Genomic DNA, 26,715 nt, shown 5'->3' on the forward strand with positions numbered 1-26,715 from the left:
GACCGATTTTCATACTCCTCCAGACGACGTGCCATCATGTCCCGAGAGGAACGCAAGTTCCCGATCTCCGTTTGGATCTCCGTGACATCAGTGGTCAGACTAGAAGTTTTTAAGTTCAACTCTTTGACCCTCTCATTGGTCTTCGCCAAGTCTGCTCTGATTAACGTGACGTCTACGGCCACCGTGTCTATCTTGGAGGCCAGCACCTCATATTGCTGTCCCATGGAGGCCTTAAGGCCGGAGATGGCGCCCATAACATCCTGCAACGATATTTCCGTTGCGGCAGAGACGGCTTTAGGATCGTCGAGCGGACGGCCAGCACTGCTGGGGGAACCCTTAACTTGGGAATAATGGTCCATGATGTTCATCTGAGATGGGCCCCCACGATGCAATGTCTTGGTCTTACGTTTCTCCGGCTCGTGCCTAGCGGCCATATTGGTAAAAATGGCCGAGCGCGATGAGGCCACGAAGCCAGAAGCCACGAAACTGGCCAAAATGGGCGCAGATGGCAGTAACGTTGAAGACACGGCGGTCGAAGGACACGGCTGGCTACAATGCCGCGAAATCAGGCTGCGGCAGAAGGCGATCCAAGCCGTAGTCCGATCAGTCGTGCCGGGGAGAGAAAGTGAAACCGAAAGTCCAACAGAGGCCACCAAGGGGGAAGAAACCCCTCGGCCGTTGTTGTTCAACTACTCCTCGGCCAACAAATCAACCGAGCTCCCGGTGTCGCCTCGAGGCGGGCCGATAAAGTTCCAGACGGTGTAGAAATGGACCCAAGCGTCCGATTTCGATTTTTCGAAGGATGATGAAGTCAGCCGAAGGTCGTCTACAAAAACCCATCAATAAATTCAGGATTTCAAAAGGATAGGTGCGAAGGGCGGCGCGGGTCTCGGGAGCTCTACACTCACGCGACCATCTTGGATGCTCGTGAAGCTCCTCCCAGATTTAACTTTTAATCAAAGATTGTCAAATGCGCAAACACCAACACCATCTGTTGCAGAATCTGATTCAGGAGAAAGCATGAACAGAATTGATTTATCACAAACTCCTTTGTCTCCGCAAGCCCCTGAATTTAAATTACTTGATGTTGCAAAATTAAAAGCTGATTTAGAAGAATTAATAATTGGCACAATTGGAACTGACAATTTAAAGCTATATCAGGATGATGAATTGCTGTTTATCTGTAAAAGTATTCAATGGAAGTAGAGAAACAAATATGACCAATTAGAGGAAATGGCAGCTGATTTGGAAATTGATTTAAGCAAACAAAAACATTTGCAAAAACATTACAGAGTGGATTTTTCTGAAAAGGATATTGAGAACTTAAATACTTCAGGGAAAATTACTCACGTAAAAGAGCTGATTGTTTTTCTGAGAAGATTAGGAGAATTAGGCAAATGGAGAATGAAGTGGACAAAGAACAGGGAGCAAGACAAGAAAGACAAAAGTGAAGTGGCTAATGAATTTCCAATGAGGGAAATAGCTGGTGGTGGGTACGTTCATGTTCCTTGGTCAAGACAGGACATCCTTTTGTTCACAAATGATTTTCCAAGGATGAGAGAAAAACCTGTGGAGTGGTATCGTCAGGTTGACAGGTTCATTAAAGTGTCAAAAGTTCTGTGGATTGATCTAGATGGATTCTTTGACATTGTTGTCCCATCGGATCTTTGGACAGAATGTAAAATTTCTGTAGGTTGGCCCAAGGAAGAACCTCCTAGAGATGTTGTAACAGGAGCTCCATCATCAGATGTTATGGATTACTATAACAGAGTAATTGTTTGGTTAAAAGAAAAGATTGCCCCAAAAGAAATAGATTGGGTTAAAATTGACAGAACAAATCAGGAACCAAAGGAATCAGTGCATTCTTTTTATGAAAGATTTCTGTTAGTTTTCAAACAGTACAGTGGCTATGAAAAATTAAGCGAAAAGGACATGAGCCACTTCATATACAGATTTGTATATGGCCTGAGACCGGAGATATGATCAGAAATGGAATTGTTGGTTGGCAGTCACTCTCAGTTGATGATATTTTGAGAAAGGCAAAATACTGCAGTGATGAGATAGATGCCATGCAGAAGAAGCTTAAGGAAAAGGCAATGTGGGCACAGGTAAAGGTAGCTGAGCAGACTTTAGATAATAAAAATGTACACCAAAATCAAGGCAAGTTCAAGGGAAATTTTGTGAATAAACAGAAATTTAATGTAAACATTGAGGATTTAAAACAAAAGCTACCATGTTTTAATTGCGGTGAGATTGGACACTGGAAGCGAGAGTGTAAACATCCGCCCAGAAATTTAAAAAATACATCATTAAATCCACAGATGCAGAATGAGATAAGTCTTCAGCAACAGCTACAGCAGCAGTTAAATGAGTTGAGTCAGCAGCGACAGCTACAGCGACAGTTAGCGAATCAGCAAAGTCAAATACCACAAGCACCACTACCCAATAGTGTGAATGCACAGAGATTCAGCCCTGAAACGGGATTCAGCGGAGGTGATCAGGTAATCAGACCACAACGAATGAATGTGCCAATGTTTCTCAACAATTCTGGTTGAAAGAAAATGAGGAGAGTGATTTTGAGGATTACTCATGACGGTGCCTGAGAGAGGGAGAAGAGTGTGTGCTTGGAGCCACTCTTGAGGTAGATCAATCTGGTCCATTTGTAAATGGTAAAGTGAATGATACAGAAATCACTTTTCTTGTGGATACAGGTGCTACCCGTTCTACTGTTAGGTCAGTGGAAATAAAGAACCTTCCTCTCTCGGGTGAGTCAATCCAGGTAGTTGGAGTAGCAAATCAACAAATCAAAACAGACCTTACTGAACCAGTCAAAGTCGAAATAGGCAATTTCAAAGACAAACACAGATTTGTAGTATGTAACAGCAGTCCTGTGAACTTGTTAGGGAGGGACATACTCTGCAAAATGAATTGCAAAATATACTGCTCACCGGAAGGTATTGAGCTTCAAACTTTGGAAGAAGATGGTCTTTACAGATTAACAATGCTAATGGTTGAAGCAGAAGAAAGTAAATTATTTCTTGCTTTCGACAAAAACAATTTGCCTGAAGAATTGAAAGAGCCAGTTAATCCAAAAATGTGGCATTTAACAGGGGATGAAATGGGTTTAATGAAACATGTGGACCCAGTTAAAATTACTGGGAAACAGGGAATTGATTTTCCAAACATTCCTCAGTATAAAATGAAGGCTGAAACTATTGAGGGTGTCATTCCTGTAATCGAAAAATTCATTAAACAAGGTGTTCTGAGAGAAATTGAGAGTAGCCCATGTAATTCACCGATTATGGGTATCAAAAAGCCAAACGGAACATACAGAATTGTTCAGGACCTGAGAAAAGTTAATCAAATAGTTGCTCCATGTTGTCCTGTTGTCCCAAACCCAGCAGTTATTCTTTATCAGATTCCCCATGATGCAGAATGGTACACAGTCATTGACTTGTGCAACGCATTCTTTACAGTTCCCTTACATCCAGACAGCCAGCAAATTTTTGCATTTAAGTTCCAGGATCGTATCCTAGCATGGTGTCGTATCCCACAAGGGTATACTGAGAGTCCATCTATCTTTAATCAGTTGCTAAAGAAATCCTTGGAAGATTTGGTCTTACCTGGTAAGTCAACATTGGTCCAGTACATTGACGACTTTCTCGTGGCTGCAAAAACACGAGAGAATTGTGTGACAGATACCATTACTCTTTTGAATCGTTTGGCAGATGAAGGACATAAAGTGTCACCTGCAAAATTACAATTTTGCAAACAAGAGGTCAAATATCTTGGTCACAGAATTGCAAAGGGAATCAGGCAAGTTACAATTGAAAGAATAAAAATGATTCGAGCAATACAACCTCCAACTACACAGAGACAAGTCAGAATGTTTCTAGGAATGGTAGGTTATTGTCGTCAATGGATTAGTGGATTTTCAGTAATTGCGAAACCAAAGGGGGGGTGTATTAATTTTAATTTTTGAAATAATTTTTGTTTTTGAGAAAGACTTTTGACTACAAGTAAAGATGCCTACTGACAACACTAACTCAAGGTGTTCAATTTTTAGGAGATGTTGCAAAATGTCTTATATTTGTGTGGTTTTAATAATTTTGGTTTGGTTAATCTTGGCAGTCATTTTTCCTTTTGGAATTGACAAAGAAAGTTACAAAATTAACATGTCCAGTATAGCAAAGACTAATCAAGTTAAACCTGATGTCAAGACTAATGGAGTTATAGAGCACAAACCAGAGACTCACCAAGATAGATCTGTTGGAGATTTTTCTAGCAATTCCTTTTCTAGGCTTTTGACTGAATATGTAAAAGTGATGGATGTTAAGGATTGTTATGTGTGTGTTAAGCTTCCTGATTCTGTTTCAGAAGGGGTTACCTACAATATGTTACCTCTTACTTTTGGAATCACTTGTAGTGTGATAGCTAGCTTGTTTTATCAAACAGGCCGTTTAGAGTATTACTATTCAAATCATGATGAGATTTTTGCAAACCTGAAGGTTGTAAATAGCTTAAACAAAGTCAAACCTGCTAAGCAGATGAGGGAATTTTTCTTGGTGACTAGTGAACTAACATATGAGTATGCTTTCAGAAACAATTTAACATGCAAATTAAGAGCTGAGGAGAAATCTTTCCTAGACTTGGTTGAGGAGAGAAGAGCAATCTATAAGAGAAATGAAATGTTAAAACAGACAAAATCCAGATTTTGGCAGGTGGAGGATGAGAAACTGAATCACAGAAATGAAAATCCTGCTATTCACATTGATAAACCAGCTAGTGGGAAGTTTTGCATTGGAAGAGATAATACACTTTATGATAATTACTTTGTGGGTGCAAGTCAGTGTGAGGACACATATCGAATTATAGGGGGTTGGGGATTTAAAGGTGGCAAGGATCCAATTTTCCCTGGAATTTATTTTGTTTGTGGAAACAAAGCTTACTTTAACCTTCCAGACCATTGGATTGGAACGTGTTATGTTGGATTAGTCTTCCCAACATTTTTTCAAGTTGACAGAAATAAAAAGGGATCGTTTGAAATTGGCAAGCATCTGAACCGATACAAAAGAGAGAGTTTCACTGAAATCATGGGTGACATTTTTGGAGCAATAATTCCTATGGTGGGAATAACTTTGAATGCAGTTAAAATCAGAAAAGTTTCCACAATTGTGGATAGATTGTCCACAGATACAGCAACTGGTTTCCAATTAGTTGACACTGAGATTATTGCCATGCGTTCGATGGTTATGCAAAACCGTCTTGCGCTTGACATTCTTTTGGCAAAAGAAGGAGGAGTCTGCGGAATTTTGCATGTTCAGCACTGCTGTACTTATATCCCAGACAAGAGCCAAAACATTGAGATGTTAATTAAAAACATTACAGAATTTCATTCAGAAATTTAACCACTGGAAGATGATAATTTCTCAGAGCGATTGAGCAAGAAAATGGCAGCAATTGGGGAATGGTTTCATGAAATTGGCAGTTCGATCATTGGTAAAATACTCTATCCTGTGATAATCATAGTTATAGTGACACTTTTGTTAAAAATTAGTTGCATGATTCACAAGAGAAAGAAGTATCTGAGGGAAAAGAAAAGAATCTATAAACGTAGAAAGGAACAGGAGAAGGAGATAGAAATGGAAGAGTTTCGGAAAGCTCAGTATGAGAGTTGTAGACAAACTGCTGAGTCAGGAGTCTAATTAGTGACTAATACAAAGATTGTTCAAAACATGACTTTTCAAAAAAGGGTTTAAACATTTTGGGTGTTGTTTGGTGATTTTAAAATCACCAGATGAGGGAGTTGATGTAGCGGGTTTTTCAAATGTATTAGTTTATTACTCGCAGAATCAAACTCCCATAATCGATAACAATATTAATAAATGTTTGTCGCATGTTATGTACTAAATCAACCTAGAATAAAAATGTAAAAGACACGTGGGTCTAACATTATGTGCTCTATGTGGCATTTGCGTGTTCGTCGAATAATTATGAATTAATATTGCCTTTTGTCATTGTCAACATTAAACGCGGCTGCATAAATAATAGCATATGCTTTTATAAATGTGCTTTTGTCTCTGTCGAGTCTTTGCTTTATGTGCTTAAAGCTAGGTAATATAGACTAATGGGTTAACATTAGAATGGCGGGTGGGTAACAGAACGGTTTTCATTTCTCATTACTTTTCTCTGTTTGTTTAAACACTAGCTCAAATTAAAGGCCTGAGGCCTAAACATTTCTGCTGAGAGGTTTTTCGAATCCTGTCATGATGAGCCGAGCACAGCTAAACGTGGAAAAGTTTACCACAAGGACAATGGCAAATTCTTTTGAAAGACTTTCTTTAAGAGGAAGTTGCAGGATGTGCTCTGCCGTTAATCTACAAGGACGGGATGTCGTAGGTTGTGTTGTGCCTGCCAAGCTGAGGAAGCAGCAGTGAAATGTTATATAATGTTGCATTTCCAAGGAAGCAAAAAGGATGGCAAATCTATGAACAATAGGGGCTTATGATGTGCCCCGGACTTGGTCAAAAATGAATGACTTGACAGTGGACTGACGTGATTCAGCCAATCGGTGGCATGGATTCTCTTGAAAGAATTTAGATTTAGTTAGTTTTAGATGGTGAAAAGGTATAAAAACTTAGCACCCTGGTAGGAGGGGGCTGCTCATTTTCCGGAACCAGAGATGCTGTCGGACCTTACATTTACGTAAGATTAATAGGGTTCTTTGATTTTATATTAACTCAGCATTATTCCTTTTTAGTGAAGTGAGTTAGCTAGGGAAATAGATTTAACATATCGAAACAGATTTTATTCATGTTTCTTGATTTGCTTTGAAATATCAGTTCTTAATGCTAAACCTGAATTAAAGCTGCTTGATTACTGAAATGCTAATAAAATAAAGTCACTTATTAAAATGCTAACATTGAGAAAATAAAATAGATTTTAAAATTTCAAGCTGGCCTTGTTATTTAAGAATCGTTACCATCAGTTTGGTTTATCGCCTAGTGACTTAATTAAATGTTCTTTGATTTATCCATGGATATGATGAAATTCTGCAGATGTATATAAATGTATATAGATTCCTTGTTTAATTAGGTCACATGATTCAGTTGCCCGATTTTAGACACAGTGATTTATGGGCCTTTTTTTAGACTTTTATAAATGGTGAGTATTGTGGTATTGGATGTATAGATTGAGACAACATTTCTATAGGGGCGCTGGATCACTTCCTTCCCTATGCGGAGACGATGTGTTTAGAAAGATATCCCTACTTTCAGATTCTGTTTATTATGTACCTGTAGCTGCAGTGCTTCTCATGCGCCAACACGCTTCATGGAAAGCCAGAGCCTGGTGTAAAACACAGGACAAAGAAGGCTACACACACTTCAGCACTTTTCTAGAGCAGGGACTCCAAGGAGGGCTAGTCCTCAGTGAAGCATAGGGATGTGTCATTGCCCAATCTGACACTCACACGAAGATTGACCTAAAAGAAAGCAAAATAGTCATGGCATTTTGGAACAAGCACTGGCAAAGCCAATGTGTCTGGCTTGCATTTTGAGTCCTGACTAAAACATTTAAAAAGTGTGCTGCAGTGAAAAACCCCCACAAAAAAACGATTGACACTATGCGAGCTGCTGTCAGTCCGGCTGTCAACACCCAGAATTAAAGTTCCAGGAATTTGAAGTGCTTTGTCCTGGATCACATGATTTATGATCAAAAGAAAATGCTGGCGAAAGAACTAAGATTTATTTAATTCTCAAGTAGGCACCTAAGGGAGAGTTTGCAAGACCTCTGGAGAGGATAAAAAGAAGGAAGTAAACAAGAATCAAGCAAAAAAAAAAACATTTGTAAAATCTAGAGGAAGATATTTACAAACATGTTGTCTTCCGGCCAAGTGAGATACGTTAGCAGCAAGTGGGCCCAGTAGCAAACCCCCCCTTAAGCTGCTTAAGTCGGGGTGTACGACGCCACTGGCACTAATGAAGAAACATCTATTCAGTTATTCGCTATATTGCAACACCTTTGAAAGATAAAATGGTGATGTTATAATTACATTGCAACTGCATTATTGTTACACCCTGTTTTTAGGCGTGACAGCCTATCTCATTCTCGGTTTACAAATCATCCAAAATGGAGGGCGCGACTAGTTGCTACTACCAAATGGTGAGAGCAAGCAATTCTAAAAAAAAAAAGCCATTCTGTGATGGTGGCACTGACCATGGAGATACATCAGTCATTTCACTTAATATTTTATTTAAATCTTCATATTAACAATTGCAGCTGAAAAGTGAACACATAATGGGCCCTGGCGGCCACAGAAGATGACAATTCAGAATGGGTCGTATGCAAGTGGTAATTACAGACATCACATTGTTCCGAACGATGTAAAATAAATTGTCACCTTGTCATATCGCACGTGGGCTGAGGGCCTGTGTTCACATCTTACCCCTCCCCACCCCAACTGCAGAAGAGAGAAAACATCCCTACCCATGTGTCCACCCAGAGAGGCCGGCCTAGAAGTTATGAAATAATATTGTTGACGTCTAGGACTATATTTCAATATGTGAGCACGATGGAAGGTTAAAGTGGGGTATAACCAGCCAATCAGCCGTCAGTGAGAGAGGCCTAGGGGCCTCTACTGCGGCGAAACGGCTGAGTTCGGGGGGCTGCCACTCAACTTGAAATAAAGTGATTTCCATTTGTTGTCATATAATAAGTGTGTGCCCTTAATGTTGCTTATCAAACATGTAAATGTAAATGTGTGGCTTCTTATATAGCGCACTAATCACCCCTATGGGTGTCAAGGCGCTTGCTTTGGGAACCCGTCCTGGTTTTTCCCTGTGAGATAGCCCCTACTGGGCACCCCCAAGGTGAAAGCCAGGCATCCCGCTGCGGGGGGCCGTAGTGGAGATTGAGCAAGCTGTTGCCCAGAGTTGCAGAGTGTGAAGCCCTGATTTGAGTAGGCACCGAAGCGAGAATTATCGAGTCCGTGGACATTTTGAGATCAAGACCCTGCCGCGTCGGGAATTTAACCCTGGTCCCGGTCTGACCTCTGCTTCAGGGTCTGCCTCCTCTAACCAGTGAGCCACACTTCTCCACATTCCATAGCAAGTATGGTTTACAGTCTATGCTATGGCATCACTGGGCAGGTGATGGACATTGCGCCTTATTCCAATTGTAAGTTATGGTCAGTTTTGCTGCCCTAGGCTTTGTAAAGTCACATGCCACTCGTGGTTAGTCAGCAACCTCAAACCCCCAGGTTTACGACCCAGGAGCATTACTTCTGGCTTGGCAGAATAGGATAGCCCAAAATGCTGTGTGGTAACTTGGAAAGTTCCTCCCAGAAGGGAGGGACCACCTGCCAGTCCCACCATATGTACAATGCCTCTCTCAGTTCCCCACATTCCTGCCAGCATCTGGGGGAGGTGTTGTGGTACATATGTTGTAGTCTGGGGAGGGTGTAGTGCCAGCCATACCATGTCTTGTAATGCATTTCCCGACCCTTATTGGATATGGAGGCAGAATGTATGCCTCTGCCCGGCCTCTCCCCCTGTTTATGTTGTGATCTGTGTCCCAAGGATGCATTCCCATTCTCTGTTATGGCACCATGAGGGACATTGTGTGCCACTAAGATCTCATAGAGGCTGGAAACTGTCCCTCTGGTGACTTCCAATTTAGGGGAAAGGGACTCAAGTGGTATATGGACTCTGGTGGCCCTGTCGTGGATGAGAGGGTGGGAGACACAATGTCATATCTGGACGTAGCACAGTCATTCAGACTCCGGCAGGTCAAAGGATGTCCTACATTGCAGGAATGTCTTGGAGGTTGCGTTGTCATACATATCTGAGATCATTTTACAGCTGCCCTCTCTCCAGGTGTGAAAGGACTGACCCTCTGAGCTGGTGTAAAGGCCAGATTATAATGGATAGGAGTACAAGGAGATGAAATAACACCTGACTGCCATTGTTGCCTCCCCCATTGTGAGAGTAACAGAGCCTGCAACAGCGCAGTAGTTGAACAGGGATGCAAGTTTTGGGGCTTATTTGGAGCAGTACATTTTGTAAAATTGGGCTTTGGCACCATCTGTGCCTGGAGTTTTGATAGGTTTTAGGGATTTAAAGACTTGACAATGGGTCCCTTCAATCATTCTGAACATCTATGCACCCTGGAAGTTGCAGCTTTTCCAAGAGGTCCTCCTGTTGTGTGGGGGAGGGAAAGCCTCTGAGACAGACGTTCCTATAGAAGCATCTGAACTCCTCAGCCTTTTCCCCGTCGTTGATCGTGGGCACCATTTTAATATTTTCTTAGCACTGAATTTATAACTACTAGCAAGATAGATCAGACTATAAGTTAAGCTCCTGAATTGGAAAAGCCTCTGAAGGTTCCTATGTTTCACAATCAGAGGCCAGATGGGCAACTGTTTTCCGTGTGGGGGCAGCCATACTGGTAAACCAATTTCAACTACCTGCCCGGGCTACTAAAATCACCTGACATTTTTAATGGCGCATTAAGATGTTGATGTTCTCCAAGTAACAATGATGGTTAGTTAAATGGTGAAGCATCTTAGCTCTCTAGCACCTGGAGGCTAAACCTGTGGTGTTAGTGCTCTTTATGACTCATATAACAGCACAGCATACAATACAAATCAACTTTCAAAAGAAACCGGGGCGCAGATGTGATAGGTTTAGAATCTTACATTTGTCAGAGGGAAAACTCAGATCAGCGGAATGACTAATGTGGTCTCTTACCAGGAAGTCAACTGGGTCATCAGGCCTGATTTTGCAGCATTCATTTAACCCATCCATAAGAGTTGGCATGACATTCTTCATTAGGTAGTTTCTCAGAGGAGTAGTCTGTGTCTCAAGTAATTCTTGCTCTTGTCTCTTCACTTCCTCTACACGCTTATTCTGCAATTGGAGAACAAAGAACTTGGGTTAAAAAAACTGGATTTTTATGCATGCAATTAAAATGAAATGCCACAAGCAAAAATATCCTTACACTCTACAAAGGTGCACCCCATACTTCTCCTAAATCTGTGCAATTTTTACAACAATGTAAACCTTCTCAGATTGTTCCATCAACACGATGAGGAACCCTACATTACATTAGGCTCACATTGAGGGGCTTATATCAACATGTTCATTCTTCATGTGTACATTATCTCATATCTCAGGGCTAGGTCCTGTTTTTATAACCCACAGAAAAATTTGCGTTCAGCTAATAAACTGTTAGCGGCAATTCCTAAAATTCAACAAGCCAGAGCGGGAGGAAGATCACTCGGGGATTAGGGAGCTGTTGCATGAAATACAATACCCTTGGAGCTCCTCACTCTAACCAATACCACAATCTTTAAAAAAGGCTGAAATCCTGGGTTTTCATGCAAAACGAATATCTTTTCAGATCTCTATATTAGATCTGTTGCTACACGCCAGGGCACTTTTAGGAGTAGCTGCATGCTATATAAGTTGTTTCATCATCATCATCATCATTACATGGCACACTCAACATGGCCATAAGGTGCAAACCTAGATGAAACAAATGCAAAAGCATTTTCCACAATTTTGCTGCTTGTGTAATTAACACTGGAGTAAACAATTCTATCCCCATCTGTATTACATAAATGTTGTTATACTATAAAAAAAATATTGATTGTGAAACTGTTGCTAAATATATATAATACAGTTCCTCTATAATGGCTGCCCTGGTTGTGGAGTATAGGATGGGGTAGGGCAGATTGTTGTTTAGATGGGCGGACAGGACAGAAGCGTGGCTTTCCCTCTCACCTGGCCGCCCATGTTAAGATGTCAGCTGCAGCATCAGCACACAGACGTAATGTGTGGGCATGCTGGAACGACTGACGTCATACATCATGATTCAGTGCCTTAGGCAGATCTCCCCATGCAATATGTCTGCAGAGGGGTGTTGTATGTCTACAGTGGCACACTAAGGGCACCAGGGGCCGTAAAACAAGCAATGAATATGCCCAGTCTGCCCCTGGTTGGACAATAAAAAAGAGGCATAATTGGGGGGATGGGCACACCAAAATCTGTGCCCGATGCCACTGCACCAAGTGCACAATTGATAACTATGCCCCCGTCTGTCTAGTCTTTCAGGCAGAATGTGCACAATTTGGTGGGGTCAGTGCTAACATGGTCTAGGCCTGTCTGGAGACAGGTAGGCTCTCAAAACTAGATGAGATATCTTTTTTCACCATTCGGTGTTTGTAGATCGGGGCTATTGGAGAGCAGGGGCAAATAGACTCTAGTAAGTTCTTGAATTAGAATGTAAGTGTGAGTTTGCTTGACACTTGTGAAGGGTGTTTTTTGCCTATAAAGTGAAGTGAAAATCACAAGGGATGATTTTCAGTATCAGTGTAGTTGACTACAGGCTAACTGGGGCTGGTTAGCAGGCTGGTTGTGGCGGTACTAATCTGTGACAAGGTGGCACCACATGATATTTTGAAGGGCCGCCCTTGTGTGAGGGATTAGGTGTTTACCAGCTTTGATCCCTTTGTATCAGCCTTGGCATCAGAGGTAGGAGTCAAGTAGCTTATATTTTGCTCAGGATTTGATAATGGACACTGAGCATTGAATGTGGCCTGTGCGATGCCATGTACAACTTAGCTTTGCCCTAATTCAGAAGCAATGCTATAATGGGTTCCCTAGTTATAGGAAGAGGGTTGTGCACATTTTACACCTCACTGTATACCTCTACCAACACTAGCATAATATATGCAGCATAGGATTCCAAGGGTAGGCCATTTGATCGGGGGATCTTTGCCATGGTTTTTAATTGTGACCCTAACCTTGTGAACAGTGATATCATCCCACCAAGGCCTCTGCCTCCTCTAGCCATATCAACACCTATGCTTCCAGTTGAAGATTTTCTCAAAGAAACTGACTGCTATCACTGTAGAGGGGCTTGGAGTGTGTTGAGTCCTTTATTATTTTACAAGAGATTGATTTATCTTGCATTGCAAGCATACCATGTGGCCCTCTAATATTTCCTCCCTAGTATGGGACATCCTTTCTTCTCTGGGTTTGCTAGTTAGGCCAGGCGACTCTCAGTCCCCTCATGTTCATCATGTGCTCTTGTTAAATATTCCTTATAGTCAAAACTTCTCTGGAGTATGGAAATCTCTGGATTAGATGTTCCAATAGTTCCCTCTTTTCCAGTAAATGTTCGTGCACTTCCGGAAGTCCAAGCCTAGTCTTGGACCTACTTATATACCTACTTAGACAGGGTGGGCCTGAATCTAGCTACAGCAGTGATGCAGTTGCCCCTTATAATAGCCTTAAAGGCTTCCCAATCAATCAGTACAGAGGCGGCAATGTCCTCATTTTCTTTCAAGTATTTTTGTAAGCTTCATCTAGCATGTGTCTAAATACTTGGTCTTCCAATACCTCTATTGCCAGTTTCCAATGTGGAATTGATGTCCTTCTCATATCTCACTTCATTACCAGTAGCAGTGGATTGTGATCAAATTATATGCTCAGCATGCTCCACTTTAGCCTGCACCTATGGAGTGCACACAAACATATCTAATCTGGCATATAAATTGTGCATTCCGAGTAATATGAGCAGTCCATTGTATCCGGAAAATGTGCTCTCCAGGAGTTTCTCAGACCTGGTTGTGTCAACAAGGGTCTCAGTGCTTTTTGGTCACTTTGGCATTTTCTGCTCCTCTTCTGAGTGACATAGTTGGTTGAGTCTCTATTTGAGGCCTCTCCGTCTGTCAACATGGAGTTTGCCACTGTTGAATCTTCATGGGTACTTGCTACCGCAAACATCTGCGGTGGTTCTCTCTTGCATTACTTGCTGTCAAATTGTAGGATTTGGTTGAGTCCTTCTGCCCTTTGTCTCCTGTACCGTCAAATTTTCATTCTGTCATTTACAGGACTGCTGTTTCCTTCTGTTGAGTTCATGAAAAGTTTGCATTATATAATATGATGTTCACTGTTGCACCCTGAAAAAGGTATAGTGTGCAAACCCATGCCAAGTAGCCAGGAATGGTATAATATATCACACATGACCTAGCCAAAATACATAGGCCCTGGTCATCAAGCTGGGGCAGGATTGTCTAGCACTGGTCCGGAAGGGCCATATCAAAACAAGATTTTCAAGATATCTACAGAATGTAATTTTCCATACAATAATGTAAAATAATAATAATTTACATTGTCAGTCGTTTTCAGGAAACTTAGGCACGAACCTAGCTCCTCTTGGCCTCCCAACTACAAAATCTCCCAGTCACTGATTCTGCTTAAAGTTAGTGATATTGACCTCGAACAAAGAAAACAAATCTCTATTTTTTAGATGAGCCCACTTCAATGAGCATGGCTGTATGTCAAAAAGGTAACTTGCAACTCAGTGGCGATTTTAACCCAAGAGAACAAAGAATGTTAGGAATTGAAGTTTTACTTTCTGTTATAAGTATGGATCGAGACATAACGCCATGCTTGGAACTATCGGGTTACACATTTTTTATAGGATTACAAATCCGGACTAGCTTCTTGTGGGCAGTTGGAAGATATGCATGAGGTTTCATCACAATTAATTTCCCATCCAACATGATGCTAAAGATACTGCAGCAATAGATCGCTTTCCAATCTCTCTGTTTTGGAAAAACGTGAGTTCACACAAAGAACCTGATAATTTCGACATCTGTTCTAAGATATCTCCTCATTCCCTTCCGTCTTCAGGTTCCATGCATCCATAGTATTACACAGCATTTGTCTCCTAATGTTCACAAACATCTTTTTTTTAAAGTAGTCTTAGGTACAATCCTCAGAGCAAGAATTTACTCAATGATTGGTGGGTTGTGGACAACAAACTCACAAGTCACATCTAATCAACACTAGCAATAAGCATGTCAATTGGATATTGCGACCTATTACAGCAGTTTTTTTCCATTCCCCCAATAATTATCTGTCTTACAAGGAAATTAGGCCTATATACTTTTAAAACATTTATTGAAATCAAGACAATGTCAGCACCCTCTTTTCTAAAAAGGCTTCAACCAAACTACAAAATATTGTAACCTACCTACTGTATCAGATGTACTGTTATATACATTTTCAGTTTTGGAAGGGATGTCTTCCAGCAGACATGCCATCACTGATGAAGGTGAAACACAAGGCTTTTGTACTTCAACATAAAATTGTTTTTGCCCTTGCAAGAGCACAAAACAATGCCCAATGAAAACTACATATAAGCTTGACTATTTAATATGTTTCTGTCTCTATTACCCAACTGTCAAAATTGTAAGCACTTGCTAAGAGGTTAAATGTCAGTATTAAACATAATATAAATAGTTAATATTTACATCTTTAGAAGGGAGAGAAAGAAAAGAGGAATATCATTGCATTGTTTTATTTTGTATAGCCCGTATACAATCTTTAAGCAACTTCCAAGTGCTGTGAATTTGAAAGAAGTGATAGGAGAGAGGGAAGATGAGGAGAGAGCAAAGGGAAATGTTGGGGCACTCTGGAAGTTTGTGAAGTACATGTGCAATCCTTAAAATTGCTCACACGCTAACATGGGGAATGAAGATTGGGTACATGGAAGAGGAGAACCTTATAGAATGTTGGATGCTTGTATAATTGTTATGCTTCAAAGTTAAAAATGGGAAAAAGAAAGAGGAATAACAGATCATGAGCGAGAGGTACATGAGGAAACATGGATTTATATTGTTTCTTATGAAGGATTACATTTCACCTTCCCCGCTGTCTCCTATTAGTGTCCTATGTAGCTCTTTGAAGAAGCCTTAGGGTGGCAGAATGTCCCACTCTTCCCTCTACCTCTGATTCTGTTCCCTTTCAGCACTTAAAACGCCTTAAGGTAGCATATTTTCTTTATGCAAACAACTTGCCATAAAGTTCCTTTACTCCTTCACTCATCTTTCCTGTTCCCTCCTTGAAACCTCTGTTCTCGTGCAGCCTTTTAAAGTATTGATGTACATAACCATGAATTATTACGTAATATAAAGGATAAATATTTTTACAAGCCTTCCTTGCAATTCCAGCCATGTAGCACCGTATTGTACTTCATGGACTGCTGACTGCTTGAAGTTCCTTTTTAAACTGCTAGTGATTATTGTTTGCGTCAAGGAAAGTGATAGGAAGCATTGCTCCATCCATTTCAAAAGTCTTAATTACTTTGAAGTTTATGGAAACAAAACACTCCTTCATTAAGTTTCTTTAATTGCAGCCCTGCCCCTTTTATTGCTGCCTTTTGGGGATGATCCGCACGTCATGAGTAGAGGTCCAGTGAGTTATCTGAAACAGAGGTCAAAGTGGATGATTTGAAATGTACCTCATGGAAGTCAAAAATCACAGCTGTCAGTAGAAAGTTCAGAAGTGAAAATGTCTTCTCCTGAAAGACGCCTCTTTAAACCTTGCCCAATATGTAAATACACGCATATTTCAGAAGAAGGCATTTTTATTTCTGCAGACTTTCTACTGACAGCCTTGATCTTTGACTTTCCTAAGGCACATTTCAAAACATCCAGTTCGACCTCATTTTTTGAGCTGGGGCAGTGCAAATCACGCCTGCCCCTGCTCCAATAGGATGAATCTAGCCCATCTGCCAGGGCCGGTCCTCCCAGAACCAGAACACAACCAATTCAAGACTTGTAATAGAAAAAGTTGCTGAAGATCAGCTTTGAAGATTGTCAACAGTATGTGTGTCTAAGTAAAGAAATAACTTGGGTGCTGGTGGTCAGGTGTACTTGGAGAGTTGCATATGGTGGCAGCATTAATTTGCAATCCCAAACTGGTGGTGACAGAAGCTCTGTCCTTCCCTGGTAGAAGTGGTGGGGTGGGGTGGGAGGGATGCTAAGGACAAGCTTTTACCGAGGGGGAAACTCATACTTGGCATGCACAAAATTACATATTGCTGTTGATGATCACATATTGCTATTGATGTTTTAGTATCCTTGCTTGAGTGCAACAAAAATGCGGATTCGTGTGCATTTGTGAGACATACCCACTCTTCCCAACGAGAAATCTTTTCTGCTGCCTCTTCTGCGTCTTTTCTCTCCCTTTCAGACTTTAATCTTGATTCTTCAGCCAGATGCTCTTCGGCTGCTTTCTTTTCTTGTTTAGCCATTTCTTCAGGTGTTAAGCCGTAGTTCCGTGGTTCCCCAACCGTTTCGGTGATGTGTTTTGTCACTGTTCTGTACTGGGGGTCATCATCTGCTGCTACATCTTCAACAAAACCACAAGGTTTTAGACAACTTAATAAACGAGATATTAGCTACAGCCTCAAGCACAACATAATTATTTTTGGATGCAGTGGAAAGCATATATTGGAGACTTATACATATAATCTGAGCAGCAGGTCATCTGGCCCTGCAGAAAAACCTTGTTGGACTTTCTGGATGGAAAGAAAGAAACACTGTTTTCAAAGGCTATTCAGCACTGGCTTAACATCAACTGGCAACACACACTGTGACTAAGAACCACCCTAAAGAACAAGTTGCTTACCTGCAGTAACACTTTCTCTGCTAGAGACTATATCTAACTGGAGATTCCTCATCTTGTGAATACCACCAGGTGCCAGACTGGATTCAGAGATTTCATGATAGCAATTCTCTTGCATGTCAAAAGGTGGCGATATGTGGCTCTGCGTCAGATGCATCCCACCCAGGATGTGACGTCTGGGTCACTATTTCTGTGCCACTTCCATGCCCTGACATTAGGTTCTCTCTGATCTCCTTCTGTGCTGTTGGATGCAGAACCCATAGAAATCTAAAAGTGTCAATTACAGAGCTTTAGTTCGGGAACTTATTAATGGATCTTATGAGTCTATTCCACAGAACAGGAGGAGGATGAGAGAGTGAGGAATCTGTGATTCGATGGAGTCTCTACAAGAAAAGGCGTTACCAAAGGCCAGTAACGTATCTTTCTGACATAGACTTCTAACCCCAGATTGCTCAGTCGGTAGTTTTTTGTTATTGTACTTCTATATAGCGCAAACTCGACGAGAAGGTATCAGAGTGCTTTACATGAACACCAGTTGCTTTAACGATGGACACATTAATTTCGTTGGGGAGATTAAGTGATTTGCCCAGAATCACAGTATGTTGAGCGTCCCTGTCGAGACTCGAATCTGGTTCCCCAGCTTCAAGGTTGACCTCTCTAGCTGTTATGCCACATCCTCTCCCATAATAGATACCAAAGCAGCACCACCCCAGGTGGTGGGTCTGAGAAATGGCTCAAGACCATGGAATCCTGGTAGAAAGATGGGTTAAAATGACCCTTCCATCGGAACTGGCTATCCAAGCATAAGTGTTTTGTAATTGTGTGGAGTGACACCCACGTAGCAGCCTGGCAGACATCCGAGACTGGCACACTGCACACCAGTACTCTGGTGAAATGAAACCTTCTGGGGCTTGCTTGTTGGCTAGTGTTAGACCTGGCATCTTTGGCGTGGTTTCCCCTGTGTTTTTGCCTCTACCTCCTGTATTTTTGATGCTGTGCTGTATTTCGTTTTTGCTGGTTTAGATGCTTTGGGCACTTTGCCACTGCTGATCAGTGTCAAAGTGTAAGTGCTCTCTGAGTAAATTGTTATGGTAATTGGTTATCCATGATTGGCATATTTGTATCACCAAGAAGTCCCTAGTAAAGTGCACTGAGTGTGCCAGGACTGGTGATACAAACGCTACTAGTGGGCCTGCAGCACTGATTGTGCCGCCCACATGAGTAGCCCTAAAATGGTGTCTCAGGCCTGCCACCGCAGTGCCAGTGTGCAGTCTGTGAACTACCATGTCAACCCCGCCAGTGTCCCCACTGACCAGGCCTAACCCTTCTCTTTCTGTACACATTGTGTGCTGTGTCTCCTTGCTTGAAGAGATCTCCAAGGGCATGAGTTGAGCGGATTCCCTGTTAAGAAGTCCCAGGAACAAAAGGACTTCACCCCTAGCTTCCCTGAACTCTACTGAGAGAGTTCTGTCCTCCCTAGAGTGCCTGGGCTAGTTGTGGTGCCTCTGGAAGTTGTACCTGTGTTTGGGAAGCTGGAAAAGAAGATACTAAAGACTTTCTGCAAATTTTCATGCATCGCTCACTTGCGGAGCGCATCCCCGTCAGTGCGAGGAAATTCCCGCCACCGTAAAGATCGAGATCGTCGCAGCACCTGTTGCCGCTGTAAGAACCAACGCATCCTTCACTTGCGGAACGCATCGCTCCGGTGCGGGAAAAGTACCATTGCTGCGAGTATCGTCGCAGAGCCTGTCGTCACTGGGTGAGATCGTCGCACCGCCTGCTTGCGGACCGCAGCACGTCGTGGCGAGAATCATCGCAGAGCCATCACATCGAGGTACCGCGAGAGGAGAAGATCGACGCTGCGCCGCGCATCGTCACCGCACCTGAGATCGTCGCCGTCCCGAAGATCGTCGCATCGTACCTTTTGCAAGACGCTTCCTACGAAACCTGCGCACCGGAATCCACGCAAGGTATCGCATCCCTCCCCATACAGACCGGAGTCATCGCAGCACGCCCGCTGCGTCCAGCGGGGTTGTCGAATCGCCACCCCAGGGTCTCAGGAGTGAAGTATTGCTTGCTTTTCAACGCTGCAGCTTTCACTTGGAACTTTTGTCGCATCTAAAGGTACTGTTGGCTAAAACGTGACTCAACTGTGGATTATTTTAACGCAATCTTAAGAACTCTTTTGAAACCATATTCTTGAACTGTGTATGTTGGATTTTTGTCGTTTTGGTCTCGTCTAGTTTAGATTAAATACTTCTATTTTACTAAACTGTTGTGGAGTCCCTTTGTGGTGTTTTCACTGTGTTACTGTGAGTGTTGGTACAAATACCTTACACATTGCCTTTGATAAGCCTGACTGCTCGTGCCAAGCTACCAAGGGGGTGAGCAGGGGTTATCTAAAGAGTGTTTCCTCCTTACCCTGACTAGAAGCAAGGGTCCCTATTTGGACAGTGGTACCTACCTCTGCCAACTAGAGACCCCTAGATCTAACAGCTAGCCTACAGTAAATCTTACCAGATAGAACTATCCATCTGGAGATGGTTCCTTTTGCACTGCTTTTCCCTTTTCTTGCTCCAAAGAAGCCCATAAATATGTAATCATCCAATAAATAGTTTCTGGTGCAATCGATTTAAAAAGTCTCTATCAAAACTACAGGAACCACAAGGCATTGTCTAAGGAGCATTGCAACAGACTTGTGAACAGTACGCAACTGGTTGGACTCTCACAATTCGTGCACTTGGAAAAACAAATATAAAATCCCAGCTAGGTGCAAAACAATTCAAAACAAGGATTACTCTGTGCATTTAATGCATGGATGCAATAAAGAATTAAATGTGTGATCACACTGTGTACTTTTTAGATGTAAAATAGTCCCTCATGTATTCGGATTGAGATGCATGGATACACACAAACAGCCAATAAAAAGAAGGTGAAACTAAAATACTCGTGTACAATGCCCCCTAACGTGATTGACAACGCATTAATCCAATAGCTGAAGGTCCCTGAGCCAAATAAGCCAATGGCGGAAGGAGAATGAACCAATGCCCCTTCGAGTATATGCAGATTACTACAGAATTGGCATGAATGGCGCAAATGCCATCACACTTCAAACCTTACATAAACATTCTCTTGCTCTGACTACGACATGTGCTACAATACCGATGTTGTCATTATGAGTCCAATGCATGAATTTCTTACCTATATGATCTGGGTGGATTTCAAGCTCATCAAAGTAATTGAGAACAGTCTCGTCTTCTGTGTTTAAGTCCCTGAACAAGGCAAGACTCCTCAAGTATCGATCCTGAGTGTAGTGAGTTCCAACAACAACACTTTCAGGAAGATTGATTATACGTTTCTTAAGGAACTCATCAGAGGCATCTAGGGAGAAAATATAGTCTGGAAACAAAAACACATGTACAGTCAGAGACAACCACAGCGAAATGTAGGTGCATTTCTTAAGAGTGTGCATGCAGAAATAAACAAGGCCAGTGAATAAAATGTGAATTACACAGATAATAACACAAAAGAGAATGTCAATATCAGTTCATCCGTGCTTAGGAATGTCTTGGTAAAAAGTGAGGAATTTACTGTACCCGGTAAATACTGTTACTTTGGTGTGAGGTATTGACGGGGTGCCATAAAGACCTTCTATTCCAGGTTTGTACTGCAAAATGGGGAATTACATCGGTGCTTGAGTGTTTATGTTTACTACATTGATTTCCGCGTGTATTTGGTTTTACTCTCATATTCTGTCCAGATACATTTCACCAGGTTTGACCTATCAATCCGGGAAACATTGAGGTGGTGCACAAAACAACACAGAACCATTTGAGCAGGGATTGAGTTTAACCTCACCTCTCAGAATCAAGACCCAAGTGTGAAAACCTACAAGAAGTGTCAGTAATGGTATGTGAGGGCGCAGAAGACACAGCAGCTTTTGGGGAACGGATGTGAAGATGTGGCCACCCTGTCGTGTGAGTACACAGAAGTCACATCAGTCGTGTTACACAAGTGCACAGACAATGCCAGTCTGTGTAATGGACGCTCAGAATACAGATTCAGCCTCAAGACTCAAGTGTGCAGGCTGTGTCAGTCTGGCAATGTGAGTGCCCAAAGACAGGACCAGCCCTTCATTTTCAATGCACAGAAACAGTGGCACAGCCTTGTGGTATAGGTTCATGCAGACAGTGTCAGACTGGGGGTATGCATGTAGAGAGACCCGAGAAAGTGACAGCTGTGTGGTTTAGATACACATAAGCACATCTAGGCCTGTGCTATGAATGCAGAGAGGTAGCGTCAGTAATGGGGTATAACAGCAATGCATAGAGAAACTGTTAAGAGGGCACAGAGTACAATCAGCTCTCTGGTCTGAATGGACGAAGGTGTTGTCTGCTCTAGGGTACGAATGGTAAAGGTGTGTTAGACCCAGGGTTGGATTAGGATTAGAAATCGGCCCCGGCATGCTAAAAAATAGTGGCCACATTTGCATATTGCCTTTCCTCAAAACACTGCTTCAGCGAAGGTTTATAAACACCTGCAAACAAGTGAGGCCACTTCTGCTCAGGCCCCTGTCCCTGCTCAGTATGCCAACATTAGTTGGCCGGCCCAGCGAGAGAAAGGGAGTGACACCTCTGCCGGTTGATACAAGGGAGGTAATGGATGAACTCACAAGACACAGCCCAAATCGGCCCCCCAGGCAGCCAAAAAAGCAGCCGACAGCTGGAACTTCGATTCCAGCCCCTCGGCCATTGCCTGAGTGCCCGCTTTACCAATCCGACCCTGGTTTGACCTATGTTATGAATGCAGAGGCAGTGCCACACCCAAGGTGTGCATCCACAGAGACAGTGCCAGGGGTGTGGCATGAATGCATAGAGGCAGATGAAGTCACGTAACAGTGTGCAGATGCGGTGTTAGTGATGGGAATAGGTGGCACAGAAGCAATTGCAGCCCCAAATTATGAATGTACAGAGGCAGTATTAGGGATTAGAGCAAGAATACAGAGAGGCAGTGTTAGAGGTACAGCATGAAGACAGAGAGATAGAGTTCGGGGTAGTGCATTAATGCATGGAGGCACCGTGAGGGATACAATATGACTACACAGAGGTAGCGTAGGGTTAGCACATGAATGCACAGAGACAGCTGTGGGATAGAGTATGAATGCACAGAGGCAGCTTTGGGATAGAGTATGAATGCACAGAGGCAGCTTTGGGATAGACCATGAATGCACAGAGGCAGCTTTGGGATAGACCATTAATGCACAGAGGCAGCTTTGGGATAGACCATTAATGCACAGAGGCAGCTTTGGGATAGACCATGAATGCACAGAGGCAGCTTTGGGATAGACCATGAATGCACAGAGGCAGCTTTGGGATAGACCATTAATGCACAGAGGCAGCTTTGGGATAGACCATTAATGCACAGAGGCAGCTTTGGGATAGACCATTAATGCACAGAGGCAGCTTTGAGATAGACCATGAATGCACAGAGGCAGCTTTGGGATAGACCATGAATGCACAGAGGCAGCTTTGGGATAGACCATGAATGCACAGAGGCGGCTTTGGGATAGAGTATGAATGCACAGAGGCAGCTTTGGGATAGACCATGAATGCACAGAGGCAGCTTTGGGATAGACCATGAATGCACAGAGGCAGCTTTGGGATAGACCATGAATGCACAGAGGCAGCTTTGGGATAGACCATTAATGCACAGAGGCAGCTTTGGGATAGACCATGAATGCACAGAGGCAGCTTTGGGATAGACCATTAATGCAACAGAGGCAGCTTTGGGATAGACCATTAATGCACAGAGGCAGCTTTGGGATAGACCATTAATGCACAGAGGCAGCTTTGGGATAACCATGAATGCACAGAGGCAGCTTTGGGATAGACCATGAATGCACAGAGGCAGCTTTGGGATAGACTATGAATGCACAGAGGCAGCTTTGGGATAGAGTATGAATGCACAGAGGCAGCTTTGGGATAGAGTATGAATGCACAGAGGCAGTTTCGCAGAGACCGTGTCAGCCCAGTAGCTTGATGGCTTTACAGTGTTTTTTCAAACAAACGATATAGCATTAGTGGTGTCTAGCCTTGATCACATTTCAGTGAAAATTATGTGCATTCTGGCGTACTGCACAAGTAGGTCTTATGGAAGGTTGAATGGTCCGAGCTACAAAATCGTCTCAAATCTGCACAAACATGCTGGTGACAATCCAGCATTATATCATATGTCATTGAAAAACAAACCAGAGCAAATGGAATAATCGTAGAAAGTTCATATTTGTCCTACTGATGTCTACAAGGTCACTGAAAAGTATTTGGCCTTCTTGTCTCACCCCCTGAAGCCTGCAACGAACTAGTGTGCTATGTAATGGGAGGTGAGTGTATGTTTACATGGAAAAAGTGTTGATATGACCAAACCGAAGTGTAGGATGTAGGTTGGTGTAACATATCTTAACATAATTATATCAAAGAAATTAATGTTAACTTCCATGCAGCATATAGACATAAGAAGAACTGGTACTTTTTCTACACAAAGATTGACTTAATTATTTGAGTGAATGGATTCACATTTCTCACCTCACTTTCAAACAACAGACATCCAAAGACTGGTATACTAAATATATGATAATGCCACTACTGCTTAGCAGACACAATTTAATCAACCTAGAGATGCCCAATAAGCTAAATGTTTGCTTTCAATTCTTGTATTCATGATCTATTTAGGCTATCCTGTGTGTTTTCAGGTTTTATTTTTTGGTGTATTTTTGTGGGGTTCTCTAGCCTTTTTAGAAATCTGTGCTTATTGGTGTTTATTCTTCTGCTAACCCCGTACATAGACACAAACTGATTTTACTGCTTACACACCATATTGCTTTTTTTGCAGTGATTACTGTAGCACAGATATTTAATCTAACATAGAATTTTTGCAGGGTATGTAATGTTTTCACATTGGCATTGTCTCCAATGGACTTCTGGTAAACGGTGCTAAGTACAAAAGCCTGTGCGTTTCACTCTCACAGATTTTCTCACATCTCATTACCTCTCAAACTCACTCTCTCGGGACTGTCTGGTTTACAGTGTTGTTAATGGACTAAGAAAGTAACAAAATGTTATATCCAAATGTTTATATTCTAATAAACACATTTCTAGACGCAGATATGGTCATTCATCTATATCTTATTGAATATTAAAAACATAGTAGGGGTAGTCAAACCTACTAACAGACTACTACCTTCTACAACTTTTACATTTTTGATTTACACCAGATTACTTGTTGTCCTATATTCTAAAACAACTAAAGCCTTTTGCTTTTGCCATATATTCTGAATGATTTTCTGCACTCTTTGCGTGACTACATGACAGTAGTTCTGCGGCTCTTGCGTGGATTCATAGCCATGTGTTCCCATGTCAGGTCTCTCCCTTTTTTCAGTCCTTTTAATTAACATCACATTTAATTCTGGAATTAAAAGAAATCTGGTAATATTGTAATTATGGGTAGTAAGTATGGTTGGGTAAAAGGCCATGTTTAGCTGAAGGTATCACATGTTACAATGGAACACCTTGGACGTATGTGGTATGTGGAAAGTCTTGTGGCATGCAAAATGTGATAGCACAAATGGCCAGGATTCTCAGGAGTCGGCTTTTCACAAATCAGGGAAAAAATTCAACATTCCCAATGATCAGGATCTCTAAAGTGTTTAACATAATTAAATCAGATGTGGAAACATGCTTCTAAACCATGCACCTTTAATCAAAGGACACAAACAAGGAACAAAGAAAGGGAAAATTAACTTATTGGTGACATCCCTTAGCAACAAAATGCAAGCAGGCTAATCTCAGACCAGTCTTTCTTGCTGATACCTTGTATAGCAAATCCACATTGTGTTGGCCCCTTCAGGAAGAAACTTTTTTTCTTGCTTTACTTTCTTTGAATGACATTTTAATTTGTGGACTTTTAGGTGTCTATCAGTGTTTATATGTATACACTGATGAGGGCTAACTGACTCTCCGTGGGATTTTATTCGTTATAATAGGTTTAAACCAAAAACAGGAAAGCCTACATGTACAGCTTGTGGTCAATATGAAGAGCATGGAGTTGATATGGGAGCCATGGATATGTCACAGCCCTATGGATCACTGTGATTCAGTCTATAATGTATAAACTCATGAAAGAGTACAGAGAGCCAATATTAGAGCAAGACTCATCATCTTCGCAAAGGCACGGTCAGCAGTGTCACATGATAAATACATATTTCTGGAGCTGCAACAGTCCTGTTCATTCTGCACATTATTTCCCCAGAGTATCACACAGCAAGAAACACTGTTTTGAGCCACTGCTCTCTGCAGATGTCTCTAAAGCTCACCAGGACAGATTGTTTTGTCATAGTTAGGTATTTTGCCTCTTGACTCTTCATCTTCTTCTGTATTGTCAACTAAATGAAACAATAAAATATATTAGAATACTCTGTTTCACAAATAAACACAGCTTTTAAAAAAAATACACTTGTAATACAACTATATTACAATTGAGCAGAATATGTGGCAATATACATTTTTAGATGTGCACTAGTAGCTTATGAAATTATATTTCATGAAAAAAGTGAAATTACTTTTCACTGGATGAAATCTTACCAAGGAGAGGCTCATGTAAAGGGAACAGGATTGACACGCAACATTGAATTGGGAGCCGTTATTGAATGCTGATCTGCTCAGACAATTAAAAGTCTTGAAATACTGGCATTAGTTACTGTTTGCCTGCATTCCAAGTTCAGTAGGTTTGCGCAGACCTTTCAGGGCCTGTGCTGGTAGAGATTTGGAGAATCTGTATTGTTTTTTTCCCCATATGCTTCCTGGTGTTACAGTTGTTAATTGACATTTTCCATACAAACTAACTTCAACCTTTAGCACAGGCCAACGAACTGGAAGAATTAAGAACCGTTAATTCCCTCAGCTGAATGTGTTAACAAGTATAATGGCAGTAAGTAGAGAACAATAACACTTAATGAACCGAATATTGTACAGAAAACATGCAAAGTCGTTGTTGAAGTGCCCCTGTTTATGAAGCTGAGCAGCCGAACAACGAGAAAGCTTGCAACTGTTGTGTCTCTTGCTATGTACAACTACATATGTGCCACTGGCTACCCTTCGCTCATTTTGGTTTGAAATTATTTGTCCCAAAGAGATTGAACTAAATTAACTAGCTTTACTAAAGGCTTTCAATCACTCAA

At 41.9% G+C, this 26,715-nt stretch overlaps 1 protein-coding gene across 2 annotated transcripts in view; it reads right to left on the reverse strand.

The window, feature by feature from the left end:
* The window catches only part of AK7 (adenylate kinase 7), a 344,520-nt gene that overhangs the window by 17,253 nt on the left and 300,552 nt on the right, over nucleotides 1–26,715 (reverse strand). For both annotated transcript variants that reach the window (XM_078660128.1, XM_078660127.1), the window contains exons 14-17: nucleotides 25,852–25,920; nucleotides 20,685–20,882; nucleotides 16,987–17,207; nucleotides 10,749–10,907 (exon numbers count right to left, since the gene is read on the reverse strand). In XM_078660128.1, coding sequence (XP_078516254.1) covers nucleotides 10,749–10,907; nucleotides 16,987–17,207; nucleotides 20,685–20,882; nucleotides 25,852–25,920 — 647 coding nt within the window. The remainder of the gene's footprint in view (nucleotides 1–10,748; nucleotides 10,908–16,986; nucleotides 17,208–20,684; nucleotides 20,883–25,851; nucleotides 25,921–26,715) is intronic.

This window comes from Lissotriton helveticus, chromosome 9 (assembly GCF_964261635.1).
Source record: "Lissotriton helveticus chromosome 9, aLisHel1.1, whole genome shotgun sequence".
Classification (NCBI taxonomy): Eukaryota; Metazoa; Chordata; class Amphibia; order Caudata; family Salamandridae; genus Lissotriton; species Lissotriton helveticus.